Source organism: Pimephales promelas, chromosome 4 (genome assembly GCF_988280905.1).
Source record: "Pimephales promelas chromosome 4, fPimPro1.hap1.1, whole genome shotgun sequence".
Lineage (NCBI taxonomy): Eukaryota > Metazoa > Chordata > Actinopteri > Cypriniformes > Leuciscidae > Pimephales > Pimephales promelas.
In genome coordinates, this window is record NC_142772.1 from 46962550 (window position 1) to 46989098 (window position 26549).

The 26549-nt window shown below is 37.4% G+C and overlaps 2 protein-coding genes and 1 long non-coding RNA gene across 6 annotated transcripts in view; 2 read left to right on the forward strand and 1 right to left on the reverse strand.

Annotated features, from left to right (window-relative positions):
- tnks1bp1 (tankyrase 1 binding protein 1) overlaps positions 1–9387 on the reverse strand; it is a 29784-nt gene extending 20397 nt beyond the window's left edge. For all 3 annotated transcript variants that reach the window (XM_039686505.2, XM_039686504.2, XM_039686502.2), the window contains exons 1-2: positions 9271–9387; positions 2922–3739 (exon numbers count right to left, since the gene is read on the reverse strand). In XM_039686505.2, the coding sequence (XP_039542439.2) occupies positions 2922–3724 (803 nt within the window). In that variant the 5' untranslated portion in view covers positions 3725–3739; positions 9271–9387. The remainder of the gene's footprint in view (positions 1–2921; positions 3740–9270) is intronic.
- Positions 9388–9600: 213 nt separating this feature from the next.
- On the forward strand, positions 9601–21182 carry LOC148981775 (uncharacterized). Its single transcript, XR_016168399.1, has 5 exons — positions 9601–9717; positions 15875–15969; positions 17813–17996; positions 18110–18198; positions 21072–21182. It is a non-coding gene; the product is annotated as an uncharacterized LOC148981775 (long non-coding RNA).
- A 2153-nt stretch (positions 21183–23335) lies between these two features.
- msi1a (musashi RNA binding protein 1a) overlaps positions 23336–26549 on the forward strand; it is a 39807-nt gene continuing 36593 nt past the window's right edge. For both annotated transcript variants that reach the window (XM_089130617.1, XM_089130616.1), the window contains exons 1-4: positions 23336–23670; positions 24192–24232; positions 24799–24880; positions 24982–25066. In XM_089130617.1, coding sequence (XP_088986743.1) covers positions 23606–23670; positions 24192–24232; positions 24799–24880; positions 24982–25066 — 273 coding nt within the window. In that variant the 5' untranslated portion in view covers positions 23336–23605. The remainder of the gene's footprint in view (positions 23671–24191; positions 24233–24798; positions 24881–24981; positions 25067–26549) is intronic.

Genomic DNA, 26549 nt, shown 5'->3' on the forward strand with positions numbered 1-26549 from the left:
GACTTCATTTAGTGGTATCCTGTTTTGGGTAATGTATTTCGAACTAAATTTAAAATAAGTAAAAATTACTCAACAAACTTTAACTGGCCAATTTAGTTAAGTAGATTTTACTTAATTCCATATGTGACATTTACTTGTGTGCAAAAACGTGCAAATGGAAAATAACTTATTGTTGTTTCCAAAGTAGGAATTTATATATTTATTATTAAATGTTATTTTTTCTTCACAAAATATTTTTTAAAAATTGGAACAAGTGGGAAATTTCAAACAGCATAAATTCAGAAACACACTTTTGCAGTTAAATGATAAAATATTACAGATTGTAATATTACAGTTAAAATGTTTACAGATCGGTTTATAGTTTTTTTTTTTAACACATTATTACTGTGGTAGTCAGCTAGATAACAACGTAGAAAACATCAGTAAACATCACAGAAAACCAAACGTTTGAGTTTGCAAAAGACCTGCATGATTATGGACACATTGTCTATCACTTAGAATAGAGATGCAATTCTAAAGAAAAATGTTTATTTTAGTGATTTACAAAACCTAAATGTTAGTGTCACGTTTAGGTCTTGGTTCTGTTTATTTCTCGTTTTTTCCCTTTTTTCCTAAACAAAAAGTAGGAAGTATGTGAAACAAAATATGGAAATATTAATGAAAAAATGTAAATTGACATGCGATACACTAGGCTACTGGTGCAAGAGTTTACATACAAATATGATAATTACAAAAAAAAAAATGTATACACATACCAATCATGTTTATGCGTATACACGTACACGCGTAATCACGTACACATACTAGTGTAGAGCGAAATACATATCATATAACATCTTGATTGTTTGTATCATTGTAAAATCCTAAACGACTGTATTAGCGCCTATATAACTCTGTTTAAACTTTAAGGCATACAGATATTAAGATAACATTGTGATCTAAGTAAATCTGACTTGATTAGTCATGCTTTAGAAAAAAGGGTTCTATATATGTAGCATAGGGTTCTTTACTCAACTCCAAAGGACATTTTATGCTAAAAAAAGGTTCAATAATGACAAGAAAGAACCCTTTTGGCACAAAGGTTCTTTAAAGGCTATTATTCATTCATATATTACATTACCTGCAACATTTGTAGTTGTCATGAAATTATTGTTTATTAAACTGTTGTAGTAACTTAATATCACATTTTAATCATGCAGATTTTTGGAGGATAAAAACTGAAATGGCACTCTTCGTCTGATATTGATTAATTGCATTTTTAACATGCATTCGCCAGATCTCACCCAACTTGCGTGTTCTGAGCTCATTGGCGAAACGTTATCACGATTTACGCTACATCTTTATGATTGATGATTGAGTAAATGCTTTTGCCTGACCTGAGTTTCGATAAAGACATTAGAGATGCCTAGCCGATCCGATTACATCTTAAGCATTGAGCTCTCTGTTGCGAAATCATAGAACGGGAGGTAGGAATCATTGTGTGTTAGTTATGCGTGGAGTGTTCGCCATTATTGTATTTTTGTTTTTATTTAGTGTAGTTTAATTAAAGGAGAACTCCGGCGAACAATGAACCTTTGGTCTAATAAAACATCGGTGCCTAGTCAATCGTTCTGTGAGTTTTGTTTTCATGATAATCGAATGTAAAGAGTTTTATCTCTAAAAACTGTTTAGCGTATAATGCTAGTAATGGGGGCATTGAGTAAGTAAAAAGAAATCGCTAGTTTATACCACTAACAAGGCTCAAAATAGCCCCACACTAACGCAGTAACATAATGAGGCCCCGTACATGCAAAACGAAGCATTGAGAACTTTTTAAGTGTACAGACCGTTTAATAAGAAGATACTTTATGAAGACAGTTCACTTCACGTATACAGACAGGAGCCATCTTAAAAAAATAAGTCAAACCACGAACGTCGGGCTGAGTGATCTGAACTCTATGAAGTTCAGCGAACTTCTGAACTGTATGAACGGCGTTCGGGGATCGACTTATGGAGACTATTTTTTAAGATGGCTCCTGCCTGTATACGCGAAGTGAACTGTCTTCATAAAATATCTTCTTATTAAACGGTCTGTACACTTACAAAGTTCTCAATGCTTCGTTTTGCATGTACGGACCCTCATTATGTTACTGCGTTAGTGTGGGGCTATTTTGAGCCTTGTTAGTGGTATAAACTAGCGATTTCTTTTTACTTAGTCAATGCCCCCAGTACTAGCATTATACGCTAAACAGTTTTTAGAGATAAAACTCTTTACATTCGATTATCATGAAAACAAATCTCACAGAACGATTGACTAGGCACCGATGTTTTATTAGACCAAAGGTTCATTGTTCGCCGGAGTTCTCCTTTAAGGCGGCGTTATTCCGCTGAAGAATTCGGTTTTCTTTCAACATTTTCCTTTTGTGGCAGTTAGTTTAGCGGGTATTCGTAAAATTAGATATCAGTTATGTTTTGCTTATTTCATTAATTTGGCGACACTCTTGTTTTTCCTCTCTCGTGTATTTTATTTATTTTTTTCTTCTAACGAATTTGTTATGTAATTTAAGTGAACATGTTTAAGCCATTCATTGAAAGAGAATAAACCTTTCCCTTAACGTTTAAATGATGTTTTCTGGTTGTCTTTTCTGCATCCACACACAGCAACAGTGTCTCACATAAATGTTATGTAATCATCCCCTTTTACATCTTTAAACACGTAACATTTAGTGGCGAGGATCATTCACATGCATTGCATTTTAGGGGTTCCAAATACGTAGCGCTTTAGAACCTTTTAAGGTTCTATATAGAACCTTTTCTTCTAAGAGTGATACAAGACATAAAATTTGATGAGCAAGATCAACTGACAGTTCAACTGAGTTCAAGTGTTGTGCTTAGGAAACACATGATATTATCATGAGGGTCAAAAGAAGAAATGCACTAACCTTTTAGGAGCACCAGTGGACGGCAAGCTCAGATTCTGGATTCTCTGTTTAATGTCGATAGATATTTCAGCAGGTGTGACGTCTCTTTTGTTTATTTGAGAGACTGCAGATCGATCGAAGAGGAGGCTGATCCGTCTTTTGATGCTGCATCCCGCCTCTTCGTTCTCCACCGGAGACTCAGACACTGCTGAAGGAGAAAGTGGTGGCTCCTCTTTCTCCGTCTCTCTCCCGACAGTATCGGGCTGAGGCGGTGACTGGAACTTGGAGGTCAGATCCGCGGAGAGACGGTTTCGAGCTGGCCAGCGTCGTGAAGGCACTTTGACGTCTGGATCAGATCCTTGTTCCTTCTTTTGATTCTCCCGAGAACCCAAGGATTTTGCTCTGCTCCTGGGCTGAACGTTCTTCAAATCTTCAGTGGGTACATCAAGCTTTGAGTTTGGACCGGTTTGGTCATTAGTACTCTTAGTAGGTTCTGGTTTAGGCTTAGCCTGTAAGTCAGTGTGGGGTTTATGAGCTGCGCTTCGATCAGACCCATTTAAGTCTGATGTTTCCAGAGTGTCTGTGGTATTCAGAAATGTTTCAGAAGAGGCGGCTCGATGGAGCGGTCTGGTGAAGTTGGTTTTGGGGGCCCGGATCGAGCGGACGGTTGCATTCCTTTGCAGGGAAAATGGTTTGGCTGTGAGGAGGGGTTTCGGGTTCAACGCTGGCTTCTCTGTGTCTCCTGGGACTGAAACTGAAGGTTTGTCTGGGTTAATGAGCGGTTGGCCCATTTCCCTTGTGGTCGCCTCCACCCATGCAGCCATGGCTACACACTGCACCTGGATGGGGAAACAAGAGAAACACCTCTGTGGGATCTCAGATATACTTCTTTAGGATGTTACTATAAACACACATGTTTGAAAATGGGTGAACCAATGATTCAACGGACACTTCATTCATTAAAGGAGTAGTTCACTTTGAAAAAAACTTTTGCTGATAATTTACTCACCCCCATGTCATCCAAGATGTCCACGTCTTTCTTTCTTCAGTCGAAAAGAAATTAAGGTTTTTGATGAAAACATTCCAGGATTCTCTCCATATAATGGATTTCAATGGGAACCAAATGGTTCAAGGTCCAAATGAGAGTTTCAGTGCAGCTTCAAAGGGCTTTAAACGACACCAGACAATGAATAAGGGTCTTATCTAGCGAAACGATTGGTTATTTCAAAAATATATAAGTTTTATAAGCTCAAATGCACGCCTTGCTTTGTTCTGTGATGCGCGTTTGTGACTCTCCTGTTCGAACTCGTTTATCAAAATTAATAAATCAGTCATGACTCGAAGAGTCCTTGTTAAAACCTTTATTCATCACCTGGTGCCGTTTAAAGCCCTTAGAAACTGCACTGAAACTGTCTTTTGAACCTTGAACCATTTGGTTCCCATTGAAGTCCATTATATGGAGAAAATCCTGGAATGTTTTCATCAAAAACCTTAATTTCTTTTCAACTGAAGAAAGAAAGATGCGGACATCTTGGATGACGTGGGGGTGAGTAAATTATCAGCAAAAGTTTTTTTTAAAGTGAACTACTCCTTTAAGAGAGCCATTTGGTTGAACGAATGGTGTATGACATCAAAGTACAGCAAGAACGATTAGAGAGCACACACTATTCTTTTGAATCATCTGTGCATCGCTGCTTCAAGTTGAACACACCTATTTACTTGATTCCTGAATGAATCAGAACTAAATAATCAAATTAATAGAAGTTTTAATGTCATTCTCATTTAGACATTTACCACCACCTGCCAGCAGTTTTAGTTTCTTATTCAGAGTATCATTTCATTAAAGGGGTGGTATAATGCCCTTTTCACAAGATGTAAAATCACAAGTGTGTGTGTGTGAAGTTTTAGCTCAAAATACCCCACAGATATTTTTATATAGCACGTTAAAGTTGTCACTTTTTGAGGGTGAGCAAAAACGCACCGTTTTGTGTCTGTTTCTTTAAATGCAAATGAGCTGCTGCTCTCAGCACAAGGGGCGGAGCTTCAAGAGTGTGTGCGTAACCTCACTCCCTTTGCTTTGAACTTTGAGCGCTGTAACTTTGCAGATGTTGTTTACGCTCAAACAGCAAGATTACACACTTTCTAAAGCTAGAAAAGTGAAATCATAATCAGCCACCCCTTTAAAATAATATTTTCATATTTTGGAGATAGTTTGTCCAAAACATGACAATTCAAGTTATTTACATTTACGTCGTTTCACACCTGTATGACTTTCTTTCTTTTGACATATTTTGAAGAATGTCGGTTAAAGATGCAACATAAATCGGCCACAATATCGGTATCGAACACCGATATATGCTCATTTTCAAAGTTATCAATATCGGCCCAATAAGAAAATTTGGCCAATATATTAAAGCCGATAAATAATGGATTATTTACTTCAGCTGCACTGTTGTGATGGTTTTAAATTGCTTGAAATATAATTGGAATCACTATAAAAATGGAAAATACAGTTTGTCATACAGACTACATAAAATTATAATGAGAACATTTTAACTATGGTTGGGATGTGGCTTTTAATGGTGAGACTTTTGCTTGTGTAATCAGGCTCTCAAGAAATTAAATATAAATTTGGATTTAGATTTATCGGCCAATATATCGGTTTTCAAATATGAAGAATATCGGTTATCGGTATCGGCCAAAATGTTAATACCAGTGCATCCTTAATGTTGGTAGCACAACTATTTTGGTCAGTAAATATATTTGTATTGTATTGTATGTGTAGTAAATTCTATGATGAATAATTTTTTTGTCTATTTGATGCTTTTCTCATTTAACACAATAATATATAATAATAATGACTTTAAATTATATTTTGGGGGTAATTTCTCAGCCCAATTTGATGTGGGATTAATTTGCGATTAATTACATGAGAAGCAAATTTGGATGATATATTAAGATTTTAGATTATAAAATTGACTAAATGTATCAAGTTAATACATGTCGCTTGCAAAATTATTTATTTTAGTCACGTGGCGCTACTTATGAATCACTGTCATATGCAGAAATGTGCTTCCAGATGATGTTGCAACATCTTAAAGCACGGGTTTATGGGGCCATGCTAACCAGATCAACTTTTGATCTCTAGTAGTATTAGCCCATAAAGTGTACATGGATGAACACTTATGGTGCACTATTTCAGGACACATTTTTTTTTTTTCAGGACACAAAGATTTACTTGAAGATTTTAGGTAATAGGATCTTATTTTTTGTAATTGTACAAATTACAAAATCTGTAGGTTAAATGTCAGCCATATATAAGAACAGTTTTTTTTAATAAGAATTTTTGCATTTATGTTATTTCTCCCAAAAGTTTCTTTCTCCCACACATTGTGTTGTTCACTTCAGTGGCTTGCTAAAAAACCCAAAAAAGATTTCCCAGAACTATGAGGAAACATCTGAGCATCAATATAAATGCAGTAAAAGTGAGATAAGGAAAGTGTTATTATGTAATGCCCATGAAGTGGTCGAAGGTTTTTTGGATTGTTTAATCAATGTGCACTCTGGAAATATTTGTTTGTATGTTCTATGTTTGCTATTCTGATTTAGTAAGTAAATAAACAGTCACTTAGTCGGCACCTTTATGCGTCATTCAGCATTTTCGCTTTCAGTATGAACAAAAGAATAGCTTGTTGTGGAAACTTGTCACATAGCAGGTGCTAAGACTTTAGTTGGAACTTGGAAGATGCACTTTAGCCACCGCAATGGTTTGCCTGGTTAGTTTTACCAGTTTGTCAGTATCGGTGGATGTCAAAACAACCTTATATAAGGAAAAACCTTGTTCATAAGATCTTCTTAGTATTTAACAGAAAACATGCTCGCTTATAAGCATAAAACCTCACTAAATATATTTATTCATCCTTAAAGGGATAGTTCAAGGGCATCCAAGATGTAGGTATCTTTGTTTCCACAGTATTTTCTATTTTGATATTTTTTTAGGTCAAACCATTCTTGTCTGTCAGTCATGTAATGGAGGTCTATGGTCACCACCTCAAAGAGCATGCACAGAGAAGTCCAAATTAAACATGATTTAATGACTCGTAAATGTAAGTACACATTGATGGACTAAGACACGAAACAAGCGGTTTGTGTGAGAAAACAAACAGTATTTATATCGTTTTTACCTCTTGTAATCACAGCCACAAAGCGCCCGCGCCCTCAGATCACTTGGACGTGGCTGTGGTTACAAGAGGTAAAAACGATACATAAATACTGTTCGTTTTCTCACATAAACCGCTCGTTTCGTGTCTTAGGCCATCAATGTACTTACATTTACGAGTCATTAAATCATGTTTAATTTGGACTTCTCTGTGCATGCTCTTTGAGGTGGTGACCATCGACCTCCATTATATAACAGACAAGAACAGATTGTTGACTTAAAAATATTTTTTGACCTAAAAATATCAATATTGAAACTACTGCGGAAACAACTTGGATGCCCTTGAGGTAAACTCTTTAACATATCCCTTTAAAATAAGAAAAACTATTTGCTAATAGGATAAAAAATATGTATTATAAAACATTTCATTCACAATATAAAATAAGAAAAATTTTGGAAATACTATTAATCAAAATATTCTAATTCAAGATATAGCCTATTCTCAAAAAAAAAAATCACTTTTTTCACCAGCGACACACCAGTAAAGCAAAGACGGCAGCAAGCAAATTGTGTATTTCTGTTGCTGCATGTGCCGATGGACATGCTAAGCATGCTAACAGAGATCTGCATAAATGAATGAACAATTCAGCAGCCATAAACTTATGAAATCAGTGCACTCTGGGAAAGACACAAAGGCCAATCCAGTTGGTTTAGCTCTGTGAGGCCGTGTTACTCTGGTTGGGCTAGATTTTTAAGTTTTCCCATCCAACTAGAGTTACTCAAACAAGAAGCGACTAGACGTTTCTCTGCGGGCTATTTATTACACACCCACAATAAATGACCAGTATCACTCGTGCCTGATGTTTGACTCTGAAATCATATCAAATGCCATCCACATGGAGAAATTTCTCATTTGCAACAAGCTGCAATAGCCTGAAGTGAACTGGAGCAATCTGAATGTTGACATTTCGAAACCCTTGCCTATGTTGTCTTATCATTGTGCAAAACTCACAGTGAAAAACAAGTGGTTAGAGCCTGGCTTGTTGTGAGTGTTTAGAAAAAAAAATCCCCATAAAGTTAGGCAACAATGAGTTCTTTCTGACTTCCAATGGCCACAAGCAACAGAAAATCCTTCGAACGAAAACATTGAAACATTATACACACAGGTGGAAAAAAATTCTGGCTTGACATAAATCTGTCTTCGTTGAACAAACCGGTCAAACAACAAGCCAGTATAGTCAGATGAGATGTTTAGATGGAGAAAATATGTTATACTTAGAATATATTGTGATGCTAATGGCTGACAGATGTTTTGGGTTATCAGACAATTCCTTATCGGTATTGGAATTGCCACTATGCAAGATGTTTAGAACTATAGCTAATATAGATAAACAGCTCATGCAGACAAATAAATGTGATGATTAAAATGCATACTGGTCTCATCCAATCATTTTGACAGTATAGTAAAATGAAAACCTGGTGGTGAAAGGACAGAGTTAATTAAAGGTTCACAGCATATCCAGTTTACACTCACCAGGAACATATGCAAATTATTATGCACAGATTTGCATGCTGCGCTTATTACATCCTTAGACAGTCCAGAGAGGAGCTTTCTGTTTTTCGTCAGTCACGTTAAATATTATTTATTTACATTTCTGTCATGCTTGTCTGACTTTAAAATATATGTACACTTCAAAATAAACGTTTATTTAACATTTTACACTTTTCTAATAACCAAAAACATTATCATTATTGAATGAATTTAAATGTACATTTAAATATAAATGACATTAAACTTTATTTTGTATGTTTCATATAAGCATTAATGTAGCTATGAGCAAGCATATAGGCTATATAATGTCACTGACTTATTATTGATGATTTTACATAGGCCTAGCCTATATTATAAAAAATAAACAAATAAAAGCTTATATAACATGGGCACAGTAATCTACACCTGTTGGTAATAAGTGACTTATTACTAGGCTATGTGTCTCTTACAATGAACCATCTGTCTTTGAACCCTGTATAATTTCTAGCGGTCGAAAATATACACTATTTTTGCAGTTTATACAGAATAATTGACACAATATATATATAACAGCTCAAATAAGTATAACCTACCTATTTATTTACATTGGAGACAGAATGAAAGTTATCATTTAGCATATTAATTCCGCTAATAAACAAGATAAAACAATATCCATTTACCTGTAGAGTGATAGAAATTATTCCATAAGATTGTTTATATATATTCCAAGCTCACAATACACGTCTGCGTGCTTTAGGGTTATAGGTGTGCAGTTCAAACTTTAAAGAAAGGAGGGCGGGTTGCAAATTTACGAATCCTACTGCGACTGCTTATCTCATGAATATTAATTTGACGTCCCTTGGTAACCTTCCGGGAGAGTCGCTGAAACAAACTAATTAATATTCATAAGCAAGACTTTCGGCTAATCAGCTGAGCAAACGGCACATTACGTAGTTAATATTCATGAGCCACGCCGGTAATGACGTTTCCTGTCATCAGCAGTCGCAGCGGCGGTCTCGAGGTGTTGCTCGCGGCCACTCCTTTTTATGAACGTGCTTCTTCAACCGGAAAAACCAGTAGAGCTGAATGGAAGAAAGACACGGGGTGTGTAGAAAACACTGTATAAGGTGGGAGACACAAATATAGGAACATATTCCATTGTAAACCGCGTGGAAACTAATTAATTGACTTGACAACAGCATGTTGTACAAACATTCTTCAAAATCCTCGACAACTTTCTGACTGTGGAGTTTCCGCCAAACTTGTAGACACCAATTAACCTATGGACAAACGATTTTTCCCGCCTCTGAAAATCAGGTCTTCCCTAAAAATCCCTAGACTTCCATTGAGGTTACATTGCCAACAACAGTGATTGTCTTTCTGAACTTTAAGAACTTATGAAGTTAAATAGTTATTGTTTTCATCTACTGTTTTGCTGATTTCAGATCAAATATGGCCTGTCATCTGTCCATATTTCTAATCCACCCATATTTCAATTAGAGAGTAACACTCCTGCTGATGCAATATTAATTTTGTATTCTTTTTTTTTTAATTATAGTTGGTGAACCGTAACCAATGGACATTGAAAGCATTGTTTATTTTGTTGTCGTTAAAAGCAGGGTATGTGATTTGTTCCAGAAACATTTATTTTTTATTATGCTGGTTGAAAGTATGGTCAGAGAATGTCTAAAATGGGGAGAACTTTCACTCTCAGTAAACTTCCGGTTCTGAACTGGTTGCAGTTCCACTCTGGTTCCATATGAGGGCGCTCTCAGGACGAGTGCAGAATGAATGGAGGTCCATCGACCGGAAGTTGAAGCCTCGCGGGAGCTGCCATCTTGTAGCAGAACTTCACTTGCGTTAGCATTCCCATTGACTCCCATTCATTTTGGCGTCACTTTGACAACGAATAACTTTACATCTGAGGTGTTTGAAGACCCCATTTGTCCTTTATTTATTTCTAAAGAAACACGACAATGTATAAAATGCTCCATTACCTTGTAGCTTATGTTATGGCCCCGTAGAAGCAGTTTTAGTGAATGTAGGCTAACGACTGCGTCATACCCACGCGACTCTCTGTCGCACAGTAGATAGATTACCGTATGGACATGAGAAGAAGCTCGCGCGCAATCGGGGAAACGTGGAGGCAAAATGACAAAATAATTAATCAGAATACCTAGAAAAATTGAAACTCATGACCTATAACTCATGTTGAACTTGCAAAACCAACATTCAAATCTGAGATTTCTCAACGTCAATCAGGTGAAAGAGACTAATTTAGCCGTCTAGCTCCATAGACTCCCATTCATTCTGCACTCGGATGATCGCCCCCCAGTGGAACTCTGGTGGAACTACAACCAAAATTCAGTACAATAGGACTTTATAGGGAGTGTCCAGGCCCAGGCTATCAGATGGGCTTTGATATGTTTGACGATGTATATCGTCTGTGGAAGGGGTAGGACCATAAAATGTTCGTCCAATCATTACATGCGGACCGAATTATGGTTTATGGTCCTACCTACAATGCTCAACTTGTGTATTTTTATACCTTTGCGCACCTGCTTGCACAGACATCACTCATGCTTAAAGCCTCTCCGAAAATTGCCTATATAATTTAACCATGCATTTATAAAGGATGTTGTCAACGTGTAAATTTAGTGTGACAACACTCAGATAGTTAGACTTTGGTCAAATGCACTTTTTAGTTTTTATAGGTTAATATCTTACTAGAGTACAATGATTAGGAATATCTATACTGTTAACCCTATTTAAATGAGCAACAAAATCTTTAATGTGGCCAAAGGCAATTAAAGATTTATAAACAATCCTTGAAACTATCTCTTATTCACGTTTATAGTCCAGTGCATGTTCAATATTTACCCCTTCATTGCAGCTGTGTATCGATTCCCCTTGTTGACAGAAGTCAGGGAAATGAAACCAATAATGAGTCAGGAATGTAAATACAACAGGAAAGGGACTAATGCACTTTAACTAAGGTTGATTTCACAAAATCCATATATGCGTTAAAAAAAATGTAGCACTGTCATCATGTCAACCTATAGATTCATGATCAATGGGAGCGCATGCTTGCTGCTGTGTTGTGTCCGTGAGGCAGTGTTTAAGATACTGTTGTAGATCGTATTCATATTTTAATTAGTTTTTATTTTTGCATTATTTTTTTTAGCAATTTTAGTTTTAGTATTATAATAATAACCCATGGTGTCAGGTTTAAAGGAATAGTTAGTCCATATGACTTTTGCGCTACATCACATATATTCTGAAGTCATATAATAGCTTTTTGTAAGGATCAAAACATAGTTGAAGGTTTTAAAGGGTAGTTCACTGGTTTTAAATCTCATTAGTGCTCATTAATTTTTTAAACCACGTTTTTGTATTTGGTTCACTGCAGATTTAAGGAGAAAATACTCAGCAATGGTGTCGACTTATGAATTTAGTCTTTGTCTTAGGTTTGTCATATTAAAAACACTGCATAGACATAAACAACATTAAAAACTGGATTGACACCACAGGGAGACTTTAATTTTTTTTATTTTTTTGACTTCAATTTAAGCCTGGCCTATAAAATCATGTCAGTTGTTGATGCCTGACATATTGCAATGCCATTAAAATAATACTTATTGGTGTGCAGAGCCATAACATTTTCTTTGGTTGTAATTTACAGAATGTATTTTCATTTGGTGAACTTTTTCCCCACAAAAAAATAGTTGAGCTTAAACAATTATTGGCAAACCCACAATTTGTGATCTCTGATTTAAGCATTTGACCTTCACAGGGTCAGGTTAAATATGTTGTTCTTGCTTACTGAATGGCAGCATAGTATAATTTAGAAATAGCAGTATGTGTGGTTAACTCCCCATGCTCGTGTTACCCGATCACACCCCATGATCACAACTGATAGCCTCCATTATTTGTTTGATCCTTTTTTTTTATAACATCCTGACAAAGGTCAAAGGTCAAATGGTTCGAGTCTTATGATACATGGCAGGGCACACATTTTTTTTGTTACTCTTGCTTTTTAGGTGGCTCTAATTGCCCTATTGTATGCTCGCACATTGTTGCTTATACAAATAAATGAGGCATTGTTTGGAGAACAGTATACTGTTCTCCAAACAATGCCTCATTTATTTTTGATATATGGTTGATGATATATATATATATATATATATATGGCATTAAATTAGGCAACATGTCCAATACTTTTACTCTAATAAATTAAATATTTAATTTATATTTCATTTATATGGTATATGATGGATTTTCTGAAGATCGTGTGAGTGGGGCGTGTTAAATTCAGGGTGTTGTCAGTCAGGGCATTACTATGGTGCCGAAAAGGATTTCTAAAGGGGTTGCTAGAGTGTTGAAGTTAGAAAAGCCCAGTCTACACACCCAAAAAATGTTTAGTCTTTGGTCAAAAGAGGGCGCCAGAGGAGAAGAGACTCCATTCAACTCTGTATTTCCTCTGTGAATGAATCTAAATAAGTACATTTAAGACACATAAACCTACTCTGAGAAAAATCAATAAAAAAATAGAACAATTTATTGAACCTTTAGACAAAATCTAAAAGTATATGTGTTTTTGTTGAATCATATTTGATACATCAAATAGCTGTTGTTTGATATAGTGAGTATATGGTGCTCAGAGCAAGCTTAATTCAACATGACATTTAATGGCCAAAACTGAGAAAAAATATGCAATTGTGTGTGGTTGATGATATTTAATGCTAAAAAGTAATACTAAATTCTGATGCTTGTAATGTAAATCAACGAGATATTCATAGGTATTTATACATAAAAAGCATATAAATATCCGCCGTCACTCTATATCTACCAATAATATGTCTTAGTTAGTAAGATGATATTTTAAGGCTTAGTTTTATGATCAAAGCTCGGTTGTTTTTATAAGGGCAAAAGCCTGATGATCATATTATGAGTTATTCTTGTTTACTTTGTAAAATCAGTGCAGATTTCACAGCAAAAATACACATGAACCACGAGCCAGAGAAGGACGTGTTTTACAATGATGCTAAAATGCTTTTTACTTGCTAAAAGAAACTATAAACTGTCGTTCAGATGACACAAGGCGTGTGCAACAGGTAAGTATCATATGATAAAAATGATTCAGGTTATGGATTTCATTGGCAAATATTTCTGCACAAACCCCTCCCTGTTTTCAGACGGCTCCTAAATCACTCATTCATACAGCGGTGATGTTAACAATTCGTCCTGTCTTCCTCTTCCCTATTCTCCCGTTTCTCTCTCTCGGCACCTTTGCGCCCCTCCCTCGCTCCGTCGTTGTGTTTTTCTTCCTTTCTTCCACTCTCACCAGGTAACCAGACCTCCTGTGGGGGGTGTTGAGTTTCCACTTTCCCAGAGAAGGAGACAATTTGAGCCTCACAAAGCCCACAAAAGCTGTTCTGCATCGTCCCTCCTCTCTCGCTCTCGGCCCTTTCTCCCTCTAATTCGCCACTGTCCCTGTGCCTTCCTCGCTATTCCCTTGGCATTTTATTTCTTTGCACTCTTTCTCTCTCCGTCTGTCTCTTTCTTTCGGTTCGGATCAGATAAAGAGACAAAAAGTAATTGCACGGCAAACTGTGAAACACATCCACACATTCACAAAAATCACATCAGAAGTAGTCAGAACTCAAGTTGCTCGCAAGAGAAATCCAATGAAATAAACAGTGATTGGTATCTTCTCTTCTGAGCCGTCCTATGCAAAACTCTGGTGTGTGTGTGTGTGCAGCTGGTCAGCAAAGAACAAGTGTAACTGAGTCGATGTGGCAGGCGGGTGGGGGGATCTTTATGAGTGTTGGTTTACAGTGTGCTATGATGACAGCAGTGGCACCGTGAGAGACAAGCCGAGATTCACCCTGTGACCCCTCATGCTGTCATTCTCTGGGGAAAACACGCGTCATTATAGCCATTTGCTGCCACTGCAGGAGTAATTCACTCGGAAATGAAACTTTGTGACTTTATTTCTTCTGTGTAACACTAAAGGAGATGTTTTGTTCCATACAATGAAGGCGAAGTGAAATACTTTCATTTTGGTCTGTGACTCTCAAAGCTATATCTTAACCCTGGTGCTGTTCAGTCATTTTTGACCGAAAATGTATGTTTTATTTTAAAAAATGTTTTAAAGGTAGTTCACTTTTGAAAAAACTTTTGCTGATAATTTACTCACCCCCGTGTCATCCAAGATGTCCATGTCTTTCTTTCTTTAGTCGAAAAGAAATTAAGGTTTTTGATGAAAACATTCCAGGATTTTTCTCCATATAATGGACTTCAATGGGAACCAAACGGTTCAAGGTCCAAAAGACGCTTTCAGTGCAAACTGCAAACTGTTCAAAGGGTTTTAAACAATTCCAGACGATGAATAAGGGTCTTATCAAGCGAAACGAACGCTCATTTAATTAATAAATGACAAAGTTTAAGTTTTATAAGCTCAAATGCTCGCTTTGCTCTGTTCTGTGATGCGCGTTCGTGACTCTCCTGTTCAAACTCGTTTATCAAAATGAACGAATCTTTTTTCGTGTCATTTGGTTCATTCAGTGAACGAAATGAACAAATTGACTCAGGAAAAGATTTGTTTTTGTCTAACCGTTTCTCCTCTTAATCTCCTTCATATCACTTTAAAATACAACACTCAGTGCTGAATTCAAAAGGGTCCCCAATATGTTTTCTGGTCTGAGTCGACGCGATCACATGATCCATTTTGTCGATCGTGTCTCTGGACCGGAGCTGCGGCGGTTCGCATGACGCTAACACTCAAATGCTCGCCTTGCTCTGTTCTGTGATGCTCAAACTCGTTCATCAAAATGAACGAATCTTTTTCCGAGTCATTTGGTTCATTCAACAAACGAAACGAACGAATTGACTCGGGAAAAGATTTGTTCTTTTTTTTTTAGTTCAAATAAATGTTTTCATAAAATGGCGAAAAAATATAGTACGGTATACAAAAAAATATTACGCTATTTTTAACATTGATAATAATCATAAATGTTTCTTGAGCAGCAAATCATCATATTAGGATGATTTCTGAAGTATCATGTGACACTGAAGACTAGAGTAATGATGCTGAAAATTCCAGGAATAAATGACTTTTTTTTAACATATATTCACAGAAAAGTTATTTTAAATAGTAATAATATTTTTACTGTATTCTTGATCAAATAAATGCGGCCTTGGTGAGCTTACAATTTCTTTAAAAAAAAAAAAACCCAAAAACTTTTATTGATCTTTTTTTGTGCTTTTAATGTGTGTTTACAGCTCAACGGCACCACACTTCACTGTATGGAGGTAAAAAAAACAGCTCAGCATTCTGCCTGTGTCGTTTTGTGTTCAATGGAAGAAAGAACATGACGGTGAGTAATTGCTCAAATATTTTTTTGAGTGACCTAAACAACCTATTTAGAGTTTGAGTTGTTGTAAAAGTGCATTGGGAGGCTGTATTGAAGTAGTGGCTTTTGAAAAATAAATAGTTTAGTTTTGGTTGAATGAGTCTGGGCTTTTTCAGAAGCCAAAATGGCAAAAAATAAAAAGTCTCTCTCTAGATGAAGGGCACAAACTGCTTTTAAAGTTTAAAACAACTTGGGGAAGAATGCATATTCAGATTCAAGTTTTTGCATCTACTGGAGGAGATGGATAAATGTGTGTCCCAATGCAAACCTCACTGGTGCCACAATTGGGTAAATAGTTTGTGGTTGGTTGGATCTTCTAGGATGTTGCTTTCTGGTCCAAGTCAAAATAAGTCTGATATTTTGATATGATATATGCTATTTTGGTCTAGATATGACTCTAGGTCCCTCCTTCACGGTAAGTCTATAGGATTTTCTGTGTAGGCTATCTAGAAGCATTTGTGTTCACATATTGGGCCTTAGTTGTTTTCAAACATTAGCTGTGCTGAAAAGTGAAATCTCAATAGTTTTTATTGTACTAAAGTTGTAAGAAAGGTCAATCAAGATATATTTTTACTATTATTGAAATATTTCAATATATGCAATATAGAGCTAGCCATTTGTTTAAATGTATTTGTTGGTATGATTAAGCCGTAAGGAACAGTCCAACATATATTTGTTATTCATCATTAAAGGGTTAGTTCACCCAAAAATGAATATTCTGTCAGTATTTACTCACCCTCATGTTGTTCCAAATCGAAACACAAATTAAGATATTTAAGATATTAAGATCGCTCCTGCATACAGTCCATAGGCTTCTTGAGGGACTGGCTCTTGCTGGCATCGAAAAGTCATTAAAGACATCGTTAAAATAGTCCGAGTGACTACAGTGGCTCAATCTTAACTTTATCAAACGTCGAGAACACTTTTTGTGCGCAAAAATAAACAAAAATAATGACTTTATTTCAACTATTCACTTCCTTCTCCATGGGCCTGTAGTCAGTTAACGTAGTGTGATTGCGTAAAGCTACGTCACACGAAGGCTCACTATTGGCCGACGCTGGTCATGTGTGTGATGCGTGTGACGTACAATAACAGAAGCTTACGCTATTAAACTAGAAACCTGACTCGCGCAGAGGGAGAAATAAACGAATAGTTGAAATAAAGTCGTTATTTTTGTTGTTTTTTGCGCACAAAAGTGTTCTCGTCGTTTGATAAACTTAAGATTGAGCCACTGTAGTCACTTGGACTATTTTAACGATGTCTTTAATGACTTTTCGATGCCAGCAAGAGTCATTCCCTCAAGAAGCCTATGGACTAGTATGGAGCGATCTTAATATCTTAAATATCTTAATTTGTGTTTCGAAGATGAACGAAGGTCTTACGGGGTTGGAACAACATGAGGGTGTGTAAATACTGACAGAATTTTCATTTTTGGGTGAACTAACCTTTTAAATTAGTAATAATAGCTAGACTTTCAGTGGACACTGACTTTTTTTTAATAATAATAATAACTTTTTCAGGCTTTGTGTCATTTGAAAGCTCTTAAGCTTTCATTATATGGAAAAGAGCAGCTTGTACATTCTGCCAAACATCTCTTTTTATGTTCCACAGAGGAAAGAAAGTGATACGGGTTTGCATTTGAGTTTTCATTTCTGGGTGAACTGTCCCTTTAAGAGCACACCAAACTGATCCACCTGATCGGATGGATGTTAATCAAATAAAAAAGTAAAAATAAATGTGCCCTGGTCAGTAGGGGGTTCCCATGTCCTCCGTCCTGACCCCCATCACTAACCCATTCACTAACCAGGCAGGGTGACGCTCCAGATGAAACCCCCCTTCATCCCACAGAGAGAGGGAACGCTGTGACCCTATAAATAGAGAAGAGGAATGGTGGTGATATGTTGATGGAAGGAGGGGGGCATGGAAAAAGGATTAAGAGAGATATTTGGCTGATGGTCGGGTTGTTCTTGCGGCCCGCGGATCTGACTCAGGTAATCCGGATAGGAGAGATATCACATGGGAGTTTCGTGCGATCTTGATGACAGTGAAATGGGCGTTGATGCACTCGTTCTGTCCTTCTGTTTACCTCTCATCCTTCTAACAGTGGTGCTGCGCCTTCCCTTGAGGATGGGAAGTGTTTTCATTACTGGAGGGAAAGGTGTGATGACGGAGGAGAGACTGCATCGTGTTCAGGTGATTTATGTGCTGATTGAAGTACCCTTACTTTCTGGTTGTTGAAGTTCACATCTAGGCAACTTAATTGATTTTGACATAAACTTTACAGGTACCCTAGATCTAAATTTAACATTTCGAGCTACGTAACTATCACTACTGCAATCACTCAAACAAACAGATACATGTTAAACTGTCAGGTTTACTGGCAGCATAACTCTAAACATTTGGAAAGATGAGTGTGTATTTAAAATGGGTCATTTATGTAGAAGAAATTTAAAATTATTTTTGAATTTGGAGCTTTCTGGACTGAGAAAAGCCAGAAAATGTATTTTTAGCTTATGTGGATGAAAGACAACAACTCCCAGAATGCACTTGCTTCGCTGCCCTAGAAGGCCACGCCTACCGGTAACAGAGCGCAGTAGTTAAACAACAAGTCTAGGCTACTAGTGAGTCTCGTGATGAGTCTGCCCGAAAATGTGTTTCGAGATCGCCCGAAATGTCTGGGATTGGGCTTTTGCGTTCGACAGTCGCCATTCATCATGTTTCCTGTGGCGAGCGGGACGAGTGAGGGCCGCGGGAGAACGGCGCGAGGCCGGTGGCGTGATTACCGATGAGCGACACCTGTGAGACGCACCGGTCTCGTATCTCTCACAGAGGAGCGGGAATTTTCTCAGCAATGTTAAAACGCACATCAACCGCGTTCATGTAAACACTACATTCAGATTCACCAATCACAATTGAAACAAAAGCTGTGCATGTAAACAATGAATGGCGACGGCAGAAAGCAAAAGCTGAATCCCGGTCATCGACGGCCGGACATGTCCGGGAAAAAGAGGACGGTAACCCCGACTACTCAGCTTTCTCCACAGAACAAGAGCCTGCTAGCTTAGCTTACAAAACAAGATGGCCGACACTATGTGTTCATTCTGTGAGTGAGATCACCCTCTATAGGCGAGTTGAGGACATGCGGGACAGACCCGACTACTGACTGTAATCTTTAGCCTCTGGACAAAAAATCCTCCGATGACACAAAAAAGCAGATTTTTGCGTCATCAGATGATTTTTTTCCAGACAAAACATAAACAAATCTCTCGTCTCAGGAGGATATGAGGGTGGAAAGCACGGTTATTTGAAAATACTACAGGTTTCCTACTAATACAAAGCTTAATGCTAAATCCTGAAGTATCCCTTTAAGGGCCTAAAACACACTGTGTGGAAAGTTTTGTGCGCACACATCTGAAGTGCACGCCTATACGCCGTTTATCAGACAGTGCGCGAAATTCGCGAATACTAAACTAAGTTTTCTTTCACGTTTTCTTGCACTTAAAAAATACAGAGTATCCTAGAAAACATAGTCTGATAACATATATAAATACAAACACATGCATGTATATATTTAAGAAATATTTTCATGTATATACTGTATATAGATTTATATATAATTTATATTAAATATAAATATCAATGTTTTATATATAAATAATATTTTTTTTCTTAAATATACATGCATGTGTGTGTGTGTTTATATAAAATAATTATACACAGTGCACCCACATATATTATGTAAACACAAACTTTTATTTTGGATGCGATTAATCGCGATTAATCGTTTGACAGGCCTAATATATATATATATTTATATAAGTGCTGTGCAAAAATTAATTGCGATTAATCGCATCCAAAATAAAAGTCTGTGTTTACATAATATATTTGTGTGTGCTGTATATAATTATTTTGTATATATAAATACCTATGCGTGCATGTATATATTTAAGAATTATATATATATATATAAATACATAATCATATTTTATATATGAATAACACATTTTCTTAAATATATACATGCATGTGTGTGTATTTATATATACAAAATAATTAGATACAGCACACACAAATATATTATGTAAACACAGACTTTTATTTTGGATGCGATTAAATCGCAATAAATTTTTGAACAGCCCTAATTTATATACATATTAGTTCAAAAGTTTGAATCAAATTGAATTTAAACTTCAAAAAGTTTAAATTGCAACATTCCACAACTTTACACTTTTTTTCCTGTATTTTTTTTTAAATGCAGCCTCGGTGAGCATAAGAGACTTCTTCTAAAAAAACATTAAAAAAATCATATTTATTCCAAACTTATGAACAGTAGCACATCTATAGCCATAATAGTGACTTAACTCCCTTGTGGTTTTGCAGCTTGTCAAAGCAGACAAGGGAGGAAAAGACAAAGAGGTCAAAAGTTAGGCCTCCTTTCCAACTTAACAAAATCTCAGGGTTGAGCGAGGTTAGAGAGCAACAATAGCATGTGAGATCCTCAGTCAAAAGAGCCACAGGAGTGATGAATGACCAAGAAAATCACACTCGTTTTGTCTAGTGTAGGGGAAGAAATAGAGCAAAACATGTTTCATAAGACTTTTTATGATATAGTAAACTTTTATAATGCAAAGCTAAATCAATCAACATTTATTGTGGAAAAACGCATAGGCTAGTTGTGGCTTTTCATTTAACACGCATTGCATGTTGTCACAATATAAGTTGTCACATTGCATTGGCTAATGTAATTTCATGGGATATAGCTTATAATATAAAAGGTCAAATCTATAGTGTTTTAGCCAACAGAAAATATAATAAATTCATTGGATAAAAGACAACATTTGTGAACTCTGAATGTCAGTGTGGCTTTATAATGTTTACTTAAAAACTACAGCAATATAGAATTCACTTCAGTTTTGAAGTCGAAAAGCGCCGCTAGAGAAAACAAGCATTTGTGTGTTTAAACTTCTGACTCAAAATCGTATAGTTGCTTTCCCTCTGATAACTAGCCACATTCCCCCTATTAAAAATGCCTTTTCTGTGCATAACTTCTTATTTTGCTTTTGTAGCGTTCCAGTGCCTGCTTCATTAACCAACTTCAGCGTTTGAGACACCAGCCAAGTGCAACAGAATAAAAGTTGCGATGAGAACAAATGCACGTCGCTGGTTTTGCCATTCAGGTACATTTCCTGCACACTTCTCATAATGAGGCTTGTCCGGATTCGTCATAAATGCATCTCGTCTCATCTTTTCTCTCATTCTGTTTCTCAACCCCCTTTTTAAACTAATTCCTTCCCCTCCCCCTCTCTCTCGTTCTCTTTATTCAAAGCCATTGATCATGCATGCAGAAATTTAGCACGCCCCTAGCTCCAGTCGGGAGCGCTGGGGCGCTGTCCTACATACGGCTTCTCTACACACACTCATCCTGAGACCACAATCAAATACACACACACACACAGGGCAACCGCGCTGACAAACCCTTGAGCCGTGATACATAAGCACGCAAATGTTTTACAAATTGTGGCGTGTATTCCTACCAGATCGGCCTACGGGCGGCTCTCAAAACTTCTGGTGCAGAACTTTGATTTTGGATCTGATCATTCAGTTTTCACTTCACTTTGTATTATTTTTTTACTAAAATTTTACCCTATATACTGTATATCTCCTTTATTCACTTTCCTTTAGCAGGTGCACTTCTGATCTTTTTTTATTTTATTAAAATAACTGCGAATATGTGAATACTTCCAAGTTTCTTTGGATCAAAGTATATCATTTTAATATAAATCTAGTATGCATGCTTTTTTTAGCATACAGTTGTCTTGTGCATCACTCAAATAAACAAACTGGGAAACATAAAATCAACATTTTATTTTCCACATTTGTGATGCTTTGTAAAACAAATAGTTGTTTATGGGATCATCTATTTGCAGTCCAGAGGAATATGCTCATCTTCTGAACCTCTGAATGTCAGTGTATACTCATTCAACAAATAACTAAACATAAAAACGACAACAATACCACGTGAGATGCTGTTGTTTACAAGGAACAATGCACACCCCTCGGAGGACTACGGGTGCTTGTGGTCAGTCTGTCAGTCCCACCCACTCGTGCAAAACACCAATCACCTGCTCTTGACTTCGTGCCAGTTCAGGCCGACTGGAATCCAGTCTACCAATCACTGAACTCCCCCTGATGCTGAATGATGCTGGCTAACGCTTGGATATAGACGGCACTGGCTTGGTTTGGTTGATGGTACACACAATAGATCAAGTCCAGTCACTTAGAAGTCTTGAATATGCTAGACAGACACACATCTGTCTATCATGCTGTCGTTCTATCTATCTTTTTATCTGTCTGTGTTTATAAGTGTGTACTTTTCATTTTTATTCAATCAATCTATCTATCAATCTATCTATCTATCTATCTGTCTGTCTGTCTGTCTGTCTGTCTGTCTATCTGTCTATCTATATCTCTGTCTGTGTCTGTCTACATCTATCTGTCTGTCTGTCTACATCTATCTATCTGTCTGTCTACATCTATCTATCTATCTGTCTGTCTGTCTGTCTATCTGTCTGTCTCCTATCTATCTATCTATCTATCTATCTGTCTGTCTATCTGTCTGTCTGTCTCCTATCTATCTATCTATCTGTCTGTCTGTCTACATCTGTCTGTCTGTCTGTCTGTCTGTCTATCTGTCTGTCTCCTATCTATCTATCTATCTATCTATCTATCTATCTGTCTGTCTATCTGTCTGTCTGTCTCCTATCTATCTATCTATCTATCTATCTATCTATCTATCTATCTGTCTGTCTACATCTGTCTGTCTATCTGTCTGTCTGTCTGTCTATTTGTCTGTCTCCTATCTATCTATCTATCTATCTGTCTGTCTGTCTACATCTGTCTGTCTATCTGTCTGTCTATCTGTCTGTCTGTCTCCTATCTATCTATCTATCTATCTATCTATCTATCTATCTATCTATCTATCTATCTGTCTGTCTGTCTACATCTGTCTGTCTGTCTATCTATCTGTCTATCTATCTATCTATCTATCTGTCTGTCTATCTATCTATCTATCTATCTATCTATCTATCTATCTATCTATCTGTCTTTCTATCTGTCTGTCTCCTATGTATCTATCTATCTATCTATCTATCTATCTATCTATCTATCTATCTATCTATCTATCTATCTATCTGTTTATAAATGTATAGGCCTACTTTTTATTTTTATTCAGTCTGTTTGACTTCATTTCTTTATATCCCTGCCTGTAATCCACGCTATCCATCCACCCATCCATCCATCTATCCGTCTGTCTTTCTGTCTCTTTCTTCAGACTGACCACGTTTCGACTCTGCTTCTGCTACTGTAAAACAGCACATGAAAGCAGGAGGGGTGGGGCCAGGGAGAGCGAGGGGCGGAGTAGACCACTAGAGTCCGGGAAAAGTCAAACGGGAGGCGGGGCCTCAATGTCTGCGCAAACCCCACTTGGCCCGTCCTCCTCCAGACGGGCCCCTCCCTCCCCCACCCCCTCGGGCCACCCGCTCTTGAGTTGGAGACTCCTGGCTCCCGTTCGGCTCAGTCCGGGCAACAGAGGGACACGGGAATGGACACAGAAGGGAGTCAGAGCAGCCTGTCGTCCTCCACGCAGGACTCCCCGCACGATCCCTGGTAAAGCTGCTCTCTGCGCGCTCCGTTTGACTTTTCCTCGCGAACTGGAGATCTATACGCTATATATAAAGCTGAGAGTTTTGGGACCAGGAGGGAAGAGACCACCGGAGACAAAAGACAGAAGCGCGGGTCCCTTTGCGAAAGAGCGAAAATGGAAACAATGTAACAGCCAGGAGCCTCACTGTTACATTGTTTCCATGTTCCCTCTTTCCAGGACGCGCGCTGTTACATTGTTTCCATCTGTTCCATTTGGAACTGTTACATTGTTTTCAGCCGGTTATATTTTTACATTCCATTTCGCCCGTTCAAACGGGTATGCTCGAACTTGTTACTTTTTAGAGGAGCGGAAATATTTAATTGTGCGTTTTCATTGGAAATAACGGCACGCATCCATCATGGCCGAATTTCACTTTTCCACTTGATTTATTGTTATTCTGGCGGGTTGATTACTGTATGTGCACATGCATCAGCAATCAATCGCGTTTCAGATGTCTGATCTGGCTCTGTTTTTCACCTTTCAGCAAAATGTTCATCGGCGGGCTGAGCTGGCAGACGACACAAGGTGAGACACGCGTGATCTTCTGTCCTGCCTGATACTTCCACTAAAAACTCTCATGCACGGGTTGCTGGGAGCTTACAGGAGCATGTTTTCTTTCATAATGTTTGTTTGGCTAGAAACAGAAAGCAAATAGTCCATGCGCCGTAAAATCAAAGCATGCATTCAACGCACGAGCCTATCCCGTAGAAGATGATTCATAGATCAATACCTGACATGTTTTGTCAGAAAACTTCCTCGATGATCTATATATAATGAGCTCGTGGAGATTTGAGGTGAAAGCAAGGGCGCTAGCGAGGAAGCGCTGATGTGCTCGGATATAGTGGAAAATCTCTCCGAGGGCAAGCGCACTGTGTATATAGGCTACCTGCGTTGTTATTCAAATACCCAGCTTAACTTAGAACATTTTAATAAGAATGCTTACCAGAGCTTTATAATGAGCGCTATTGTTGAGATGCAAAGCGCTCACAGATGCTGAACTAGCAGCGAGCTTTTTGTTCATCAAAGGTACATCAAACACGATTTGTGTCGCTGTGAAATAAACGCATTGTATTTTGTTTTTCTTTCTCCAGAGGGACTGAAGGAATACTTTTGTAAATTCGGCGAGGTGAAGGAGTGTATGGTGATGCGGGATCCGGTTACGAAGCGGTCGAGGTGAGGGGGAGGCGCGCGCACATCCACTGCTGACTTGTTGTTTGTGTGTTTGTAACTTAACTCTTATGCGTAATGTGTGTGCATGCACTGCTTTTGCGCAGGGGCTTTGGATTTGTCACCTATGTAGACCAGACCGGTGTGGATAAAGTTTTGGCCCAAAACAGACACGAGTTGGATTCAAAAACAGTGAGTTTTTATTTATTATGCTGTATATTGCATGCAAATAATAATCCAGCAGTGTGACCTCCTGTGGTTTTACTGGCTTATTCGTTTGTTTTTGAAGCAGTTCGCCTTATATTCTTTCATTTATTCCTTAAGCACTTAAATGGGTTGAATGCTTTGCGGTGGTCACGTTAGTCCGCATGCACGAGGTCCGTTCCAGCAGGTCTGACTGACGCAGAGCGCGCCACATGAAAGCGTTCTTTCTCGCTTTTCATCGCCATGGCAACCAGGGGAGCGAAACGGGGCAGAATCAAACTTTGTAAAAACTTCTAGGATTCGATCAACATTCCAAAAGGAATGCATGTAGTTTAAAACCACTGTGAATCGACGAGGATTTAGTTTTATTATTACTAAAAACTATGCAGTGCCTATGCTATGATGTTATTTTATTTGACGTAGCCTACCATATCATTAAATAAAACTATATCTCTATTCATACTCTATTACCACCATGGCACTGCCACAGAATTGGAATCTTTTTGGAAATGTATAATTTACTGTAGTCACATTTGACAGCTGTGTATTTTTTAAAGTTATACATTAAGAAGGTTTAGATACTAGCCACAATCTAGAGAAATTGTGAATTTAATTTGCATCAGTGTGGCCTCAGGGGCCAGATTTTACATCAGACATCACTCTACCCAAATTGTTTAACATTGTTATTAAAATCAACCATTCACTGTAAAAAAAAGAAATGGTCAGTAAATCATGCCAACTTAAATTTTTGCATTACTTTAACTTGTCAAAATAATGTAAGCAGTTAGGGTTGTTCAAGTTTCACTAAAAGACTGTAATTACAGCTAATTTGATTATACTTAAAAATTAAAAAAAACACTTAAGTTGAATTAGGTGGACATTTTTTACAGTGTTGAAATATTTGAAATGAACTGGATAGGTTAAACAATATGCAAAAATGAATAGGAAAACTGACAATTTTGCAAATGCATAAACAACAAAAGTGATTTGCCAGCCGAACATATTGCTAAAAGTTGCTACTTGCTACTTTATAGTTCTGTAAAGTAAAGTTTGATCAGTCGAACAGCCTTTGATGTCAAATGTAGAGCTTTCTCTCCTCCATTTTAACAGTTTAGCTCGTACATTTGGCTTTTATTATATTCATTTATTGTTTTATCTCTGATGACCCGATCAGAACAGATTTTTGAGATCCAGTTGAGATCCATGACTACTATGGTAATGGCATGGTGTTCTTTGAAGGCCTTTACAGTTGTCATAATATGCATTTGGTGATGTTTAATATGTATTTACCGTGATGGTTTTAAATGACAAGAAAGTGGCCTATAATACTATATGAAACCTTATCCGTTTTGACTTCGCTCCATAACTTTTTGTCCACTTTTGACCACATTATCGTGCTAGCCAGTAGCTCTATTTGAATAAGCTCCCAGGTCGTGTTTGAATATGTGAGTCCTGGGACGTCATTGATGGT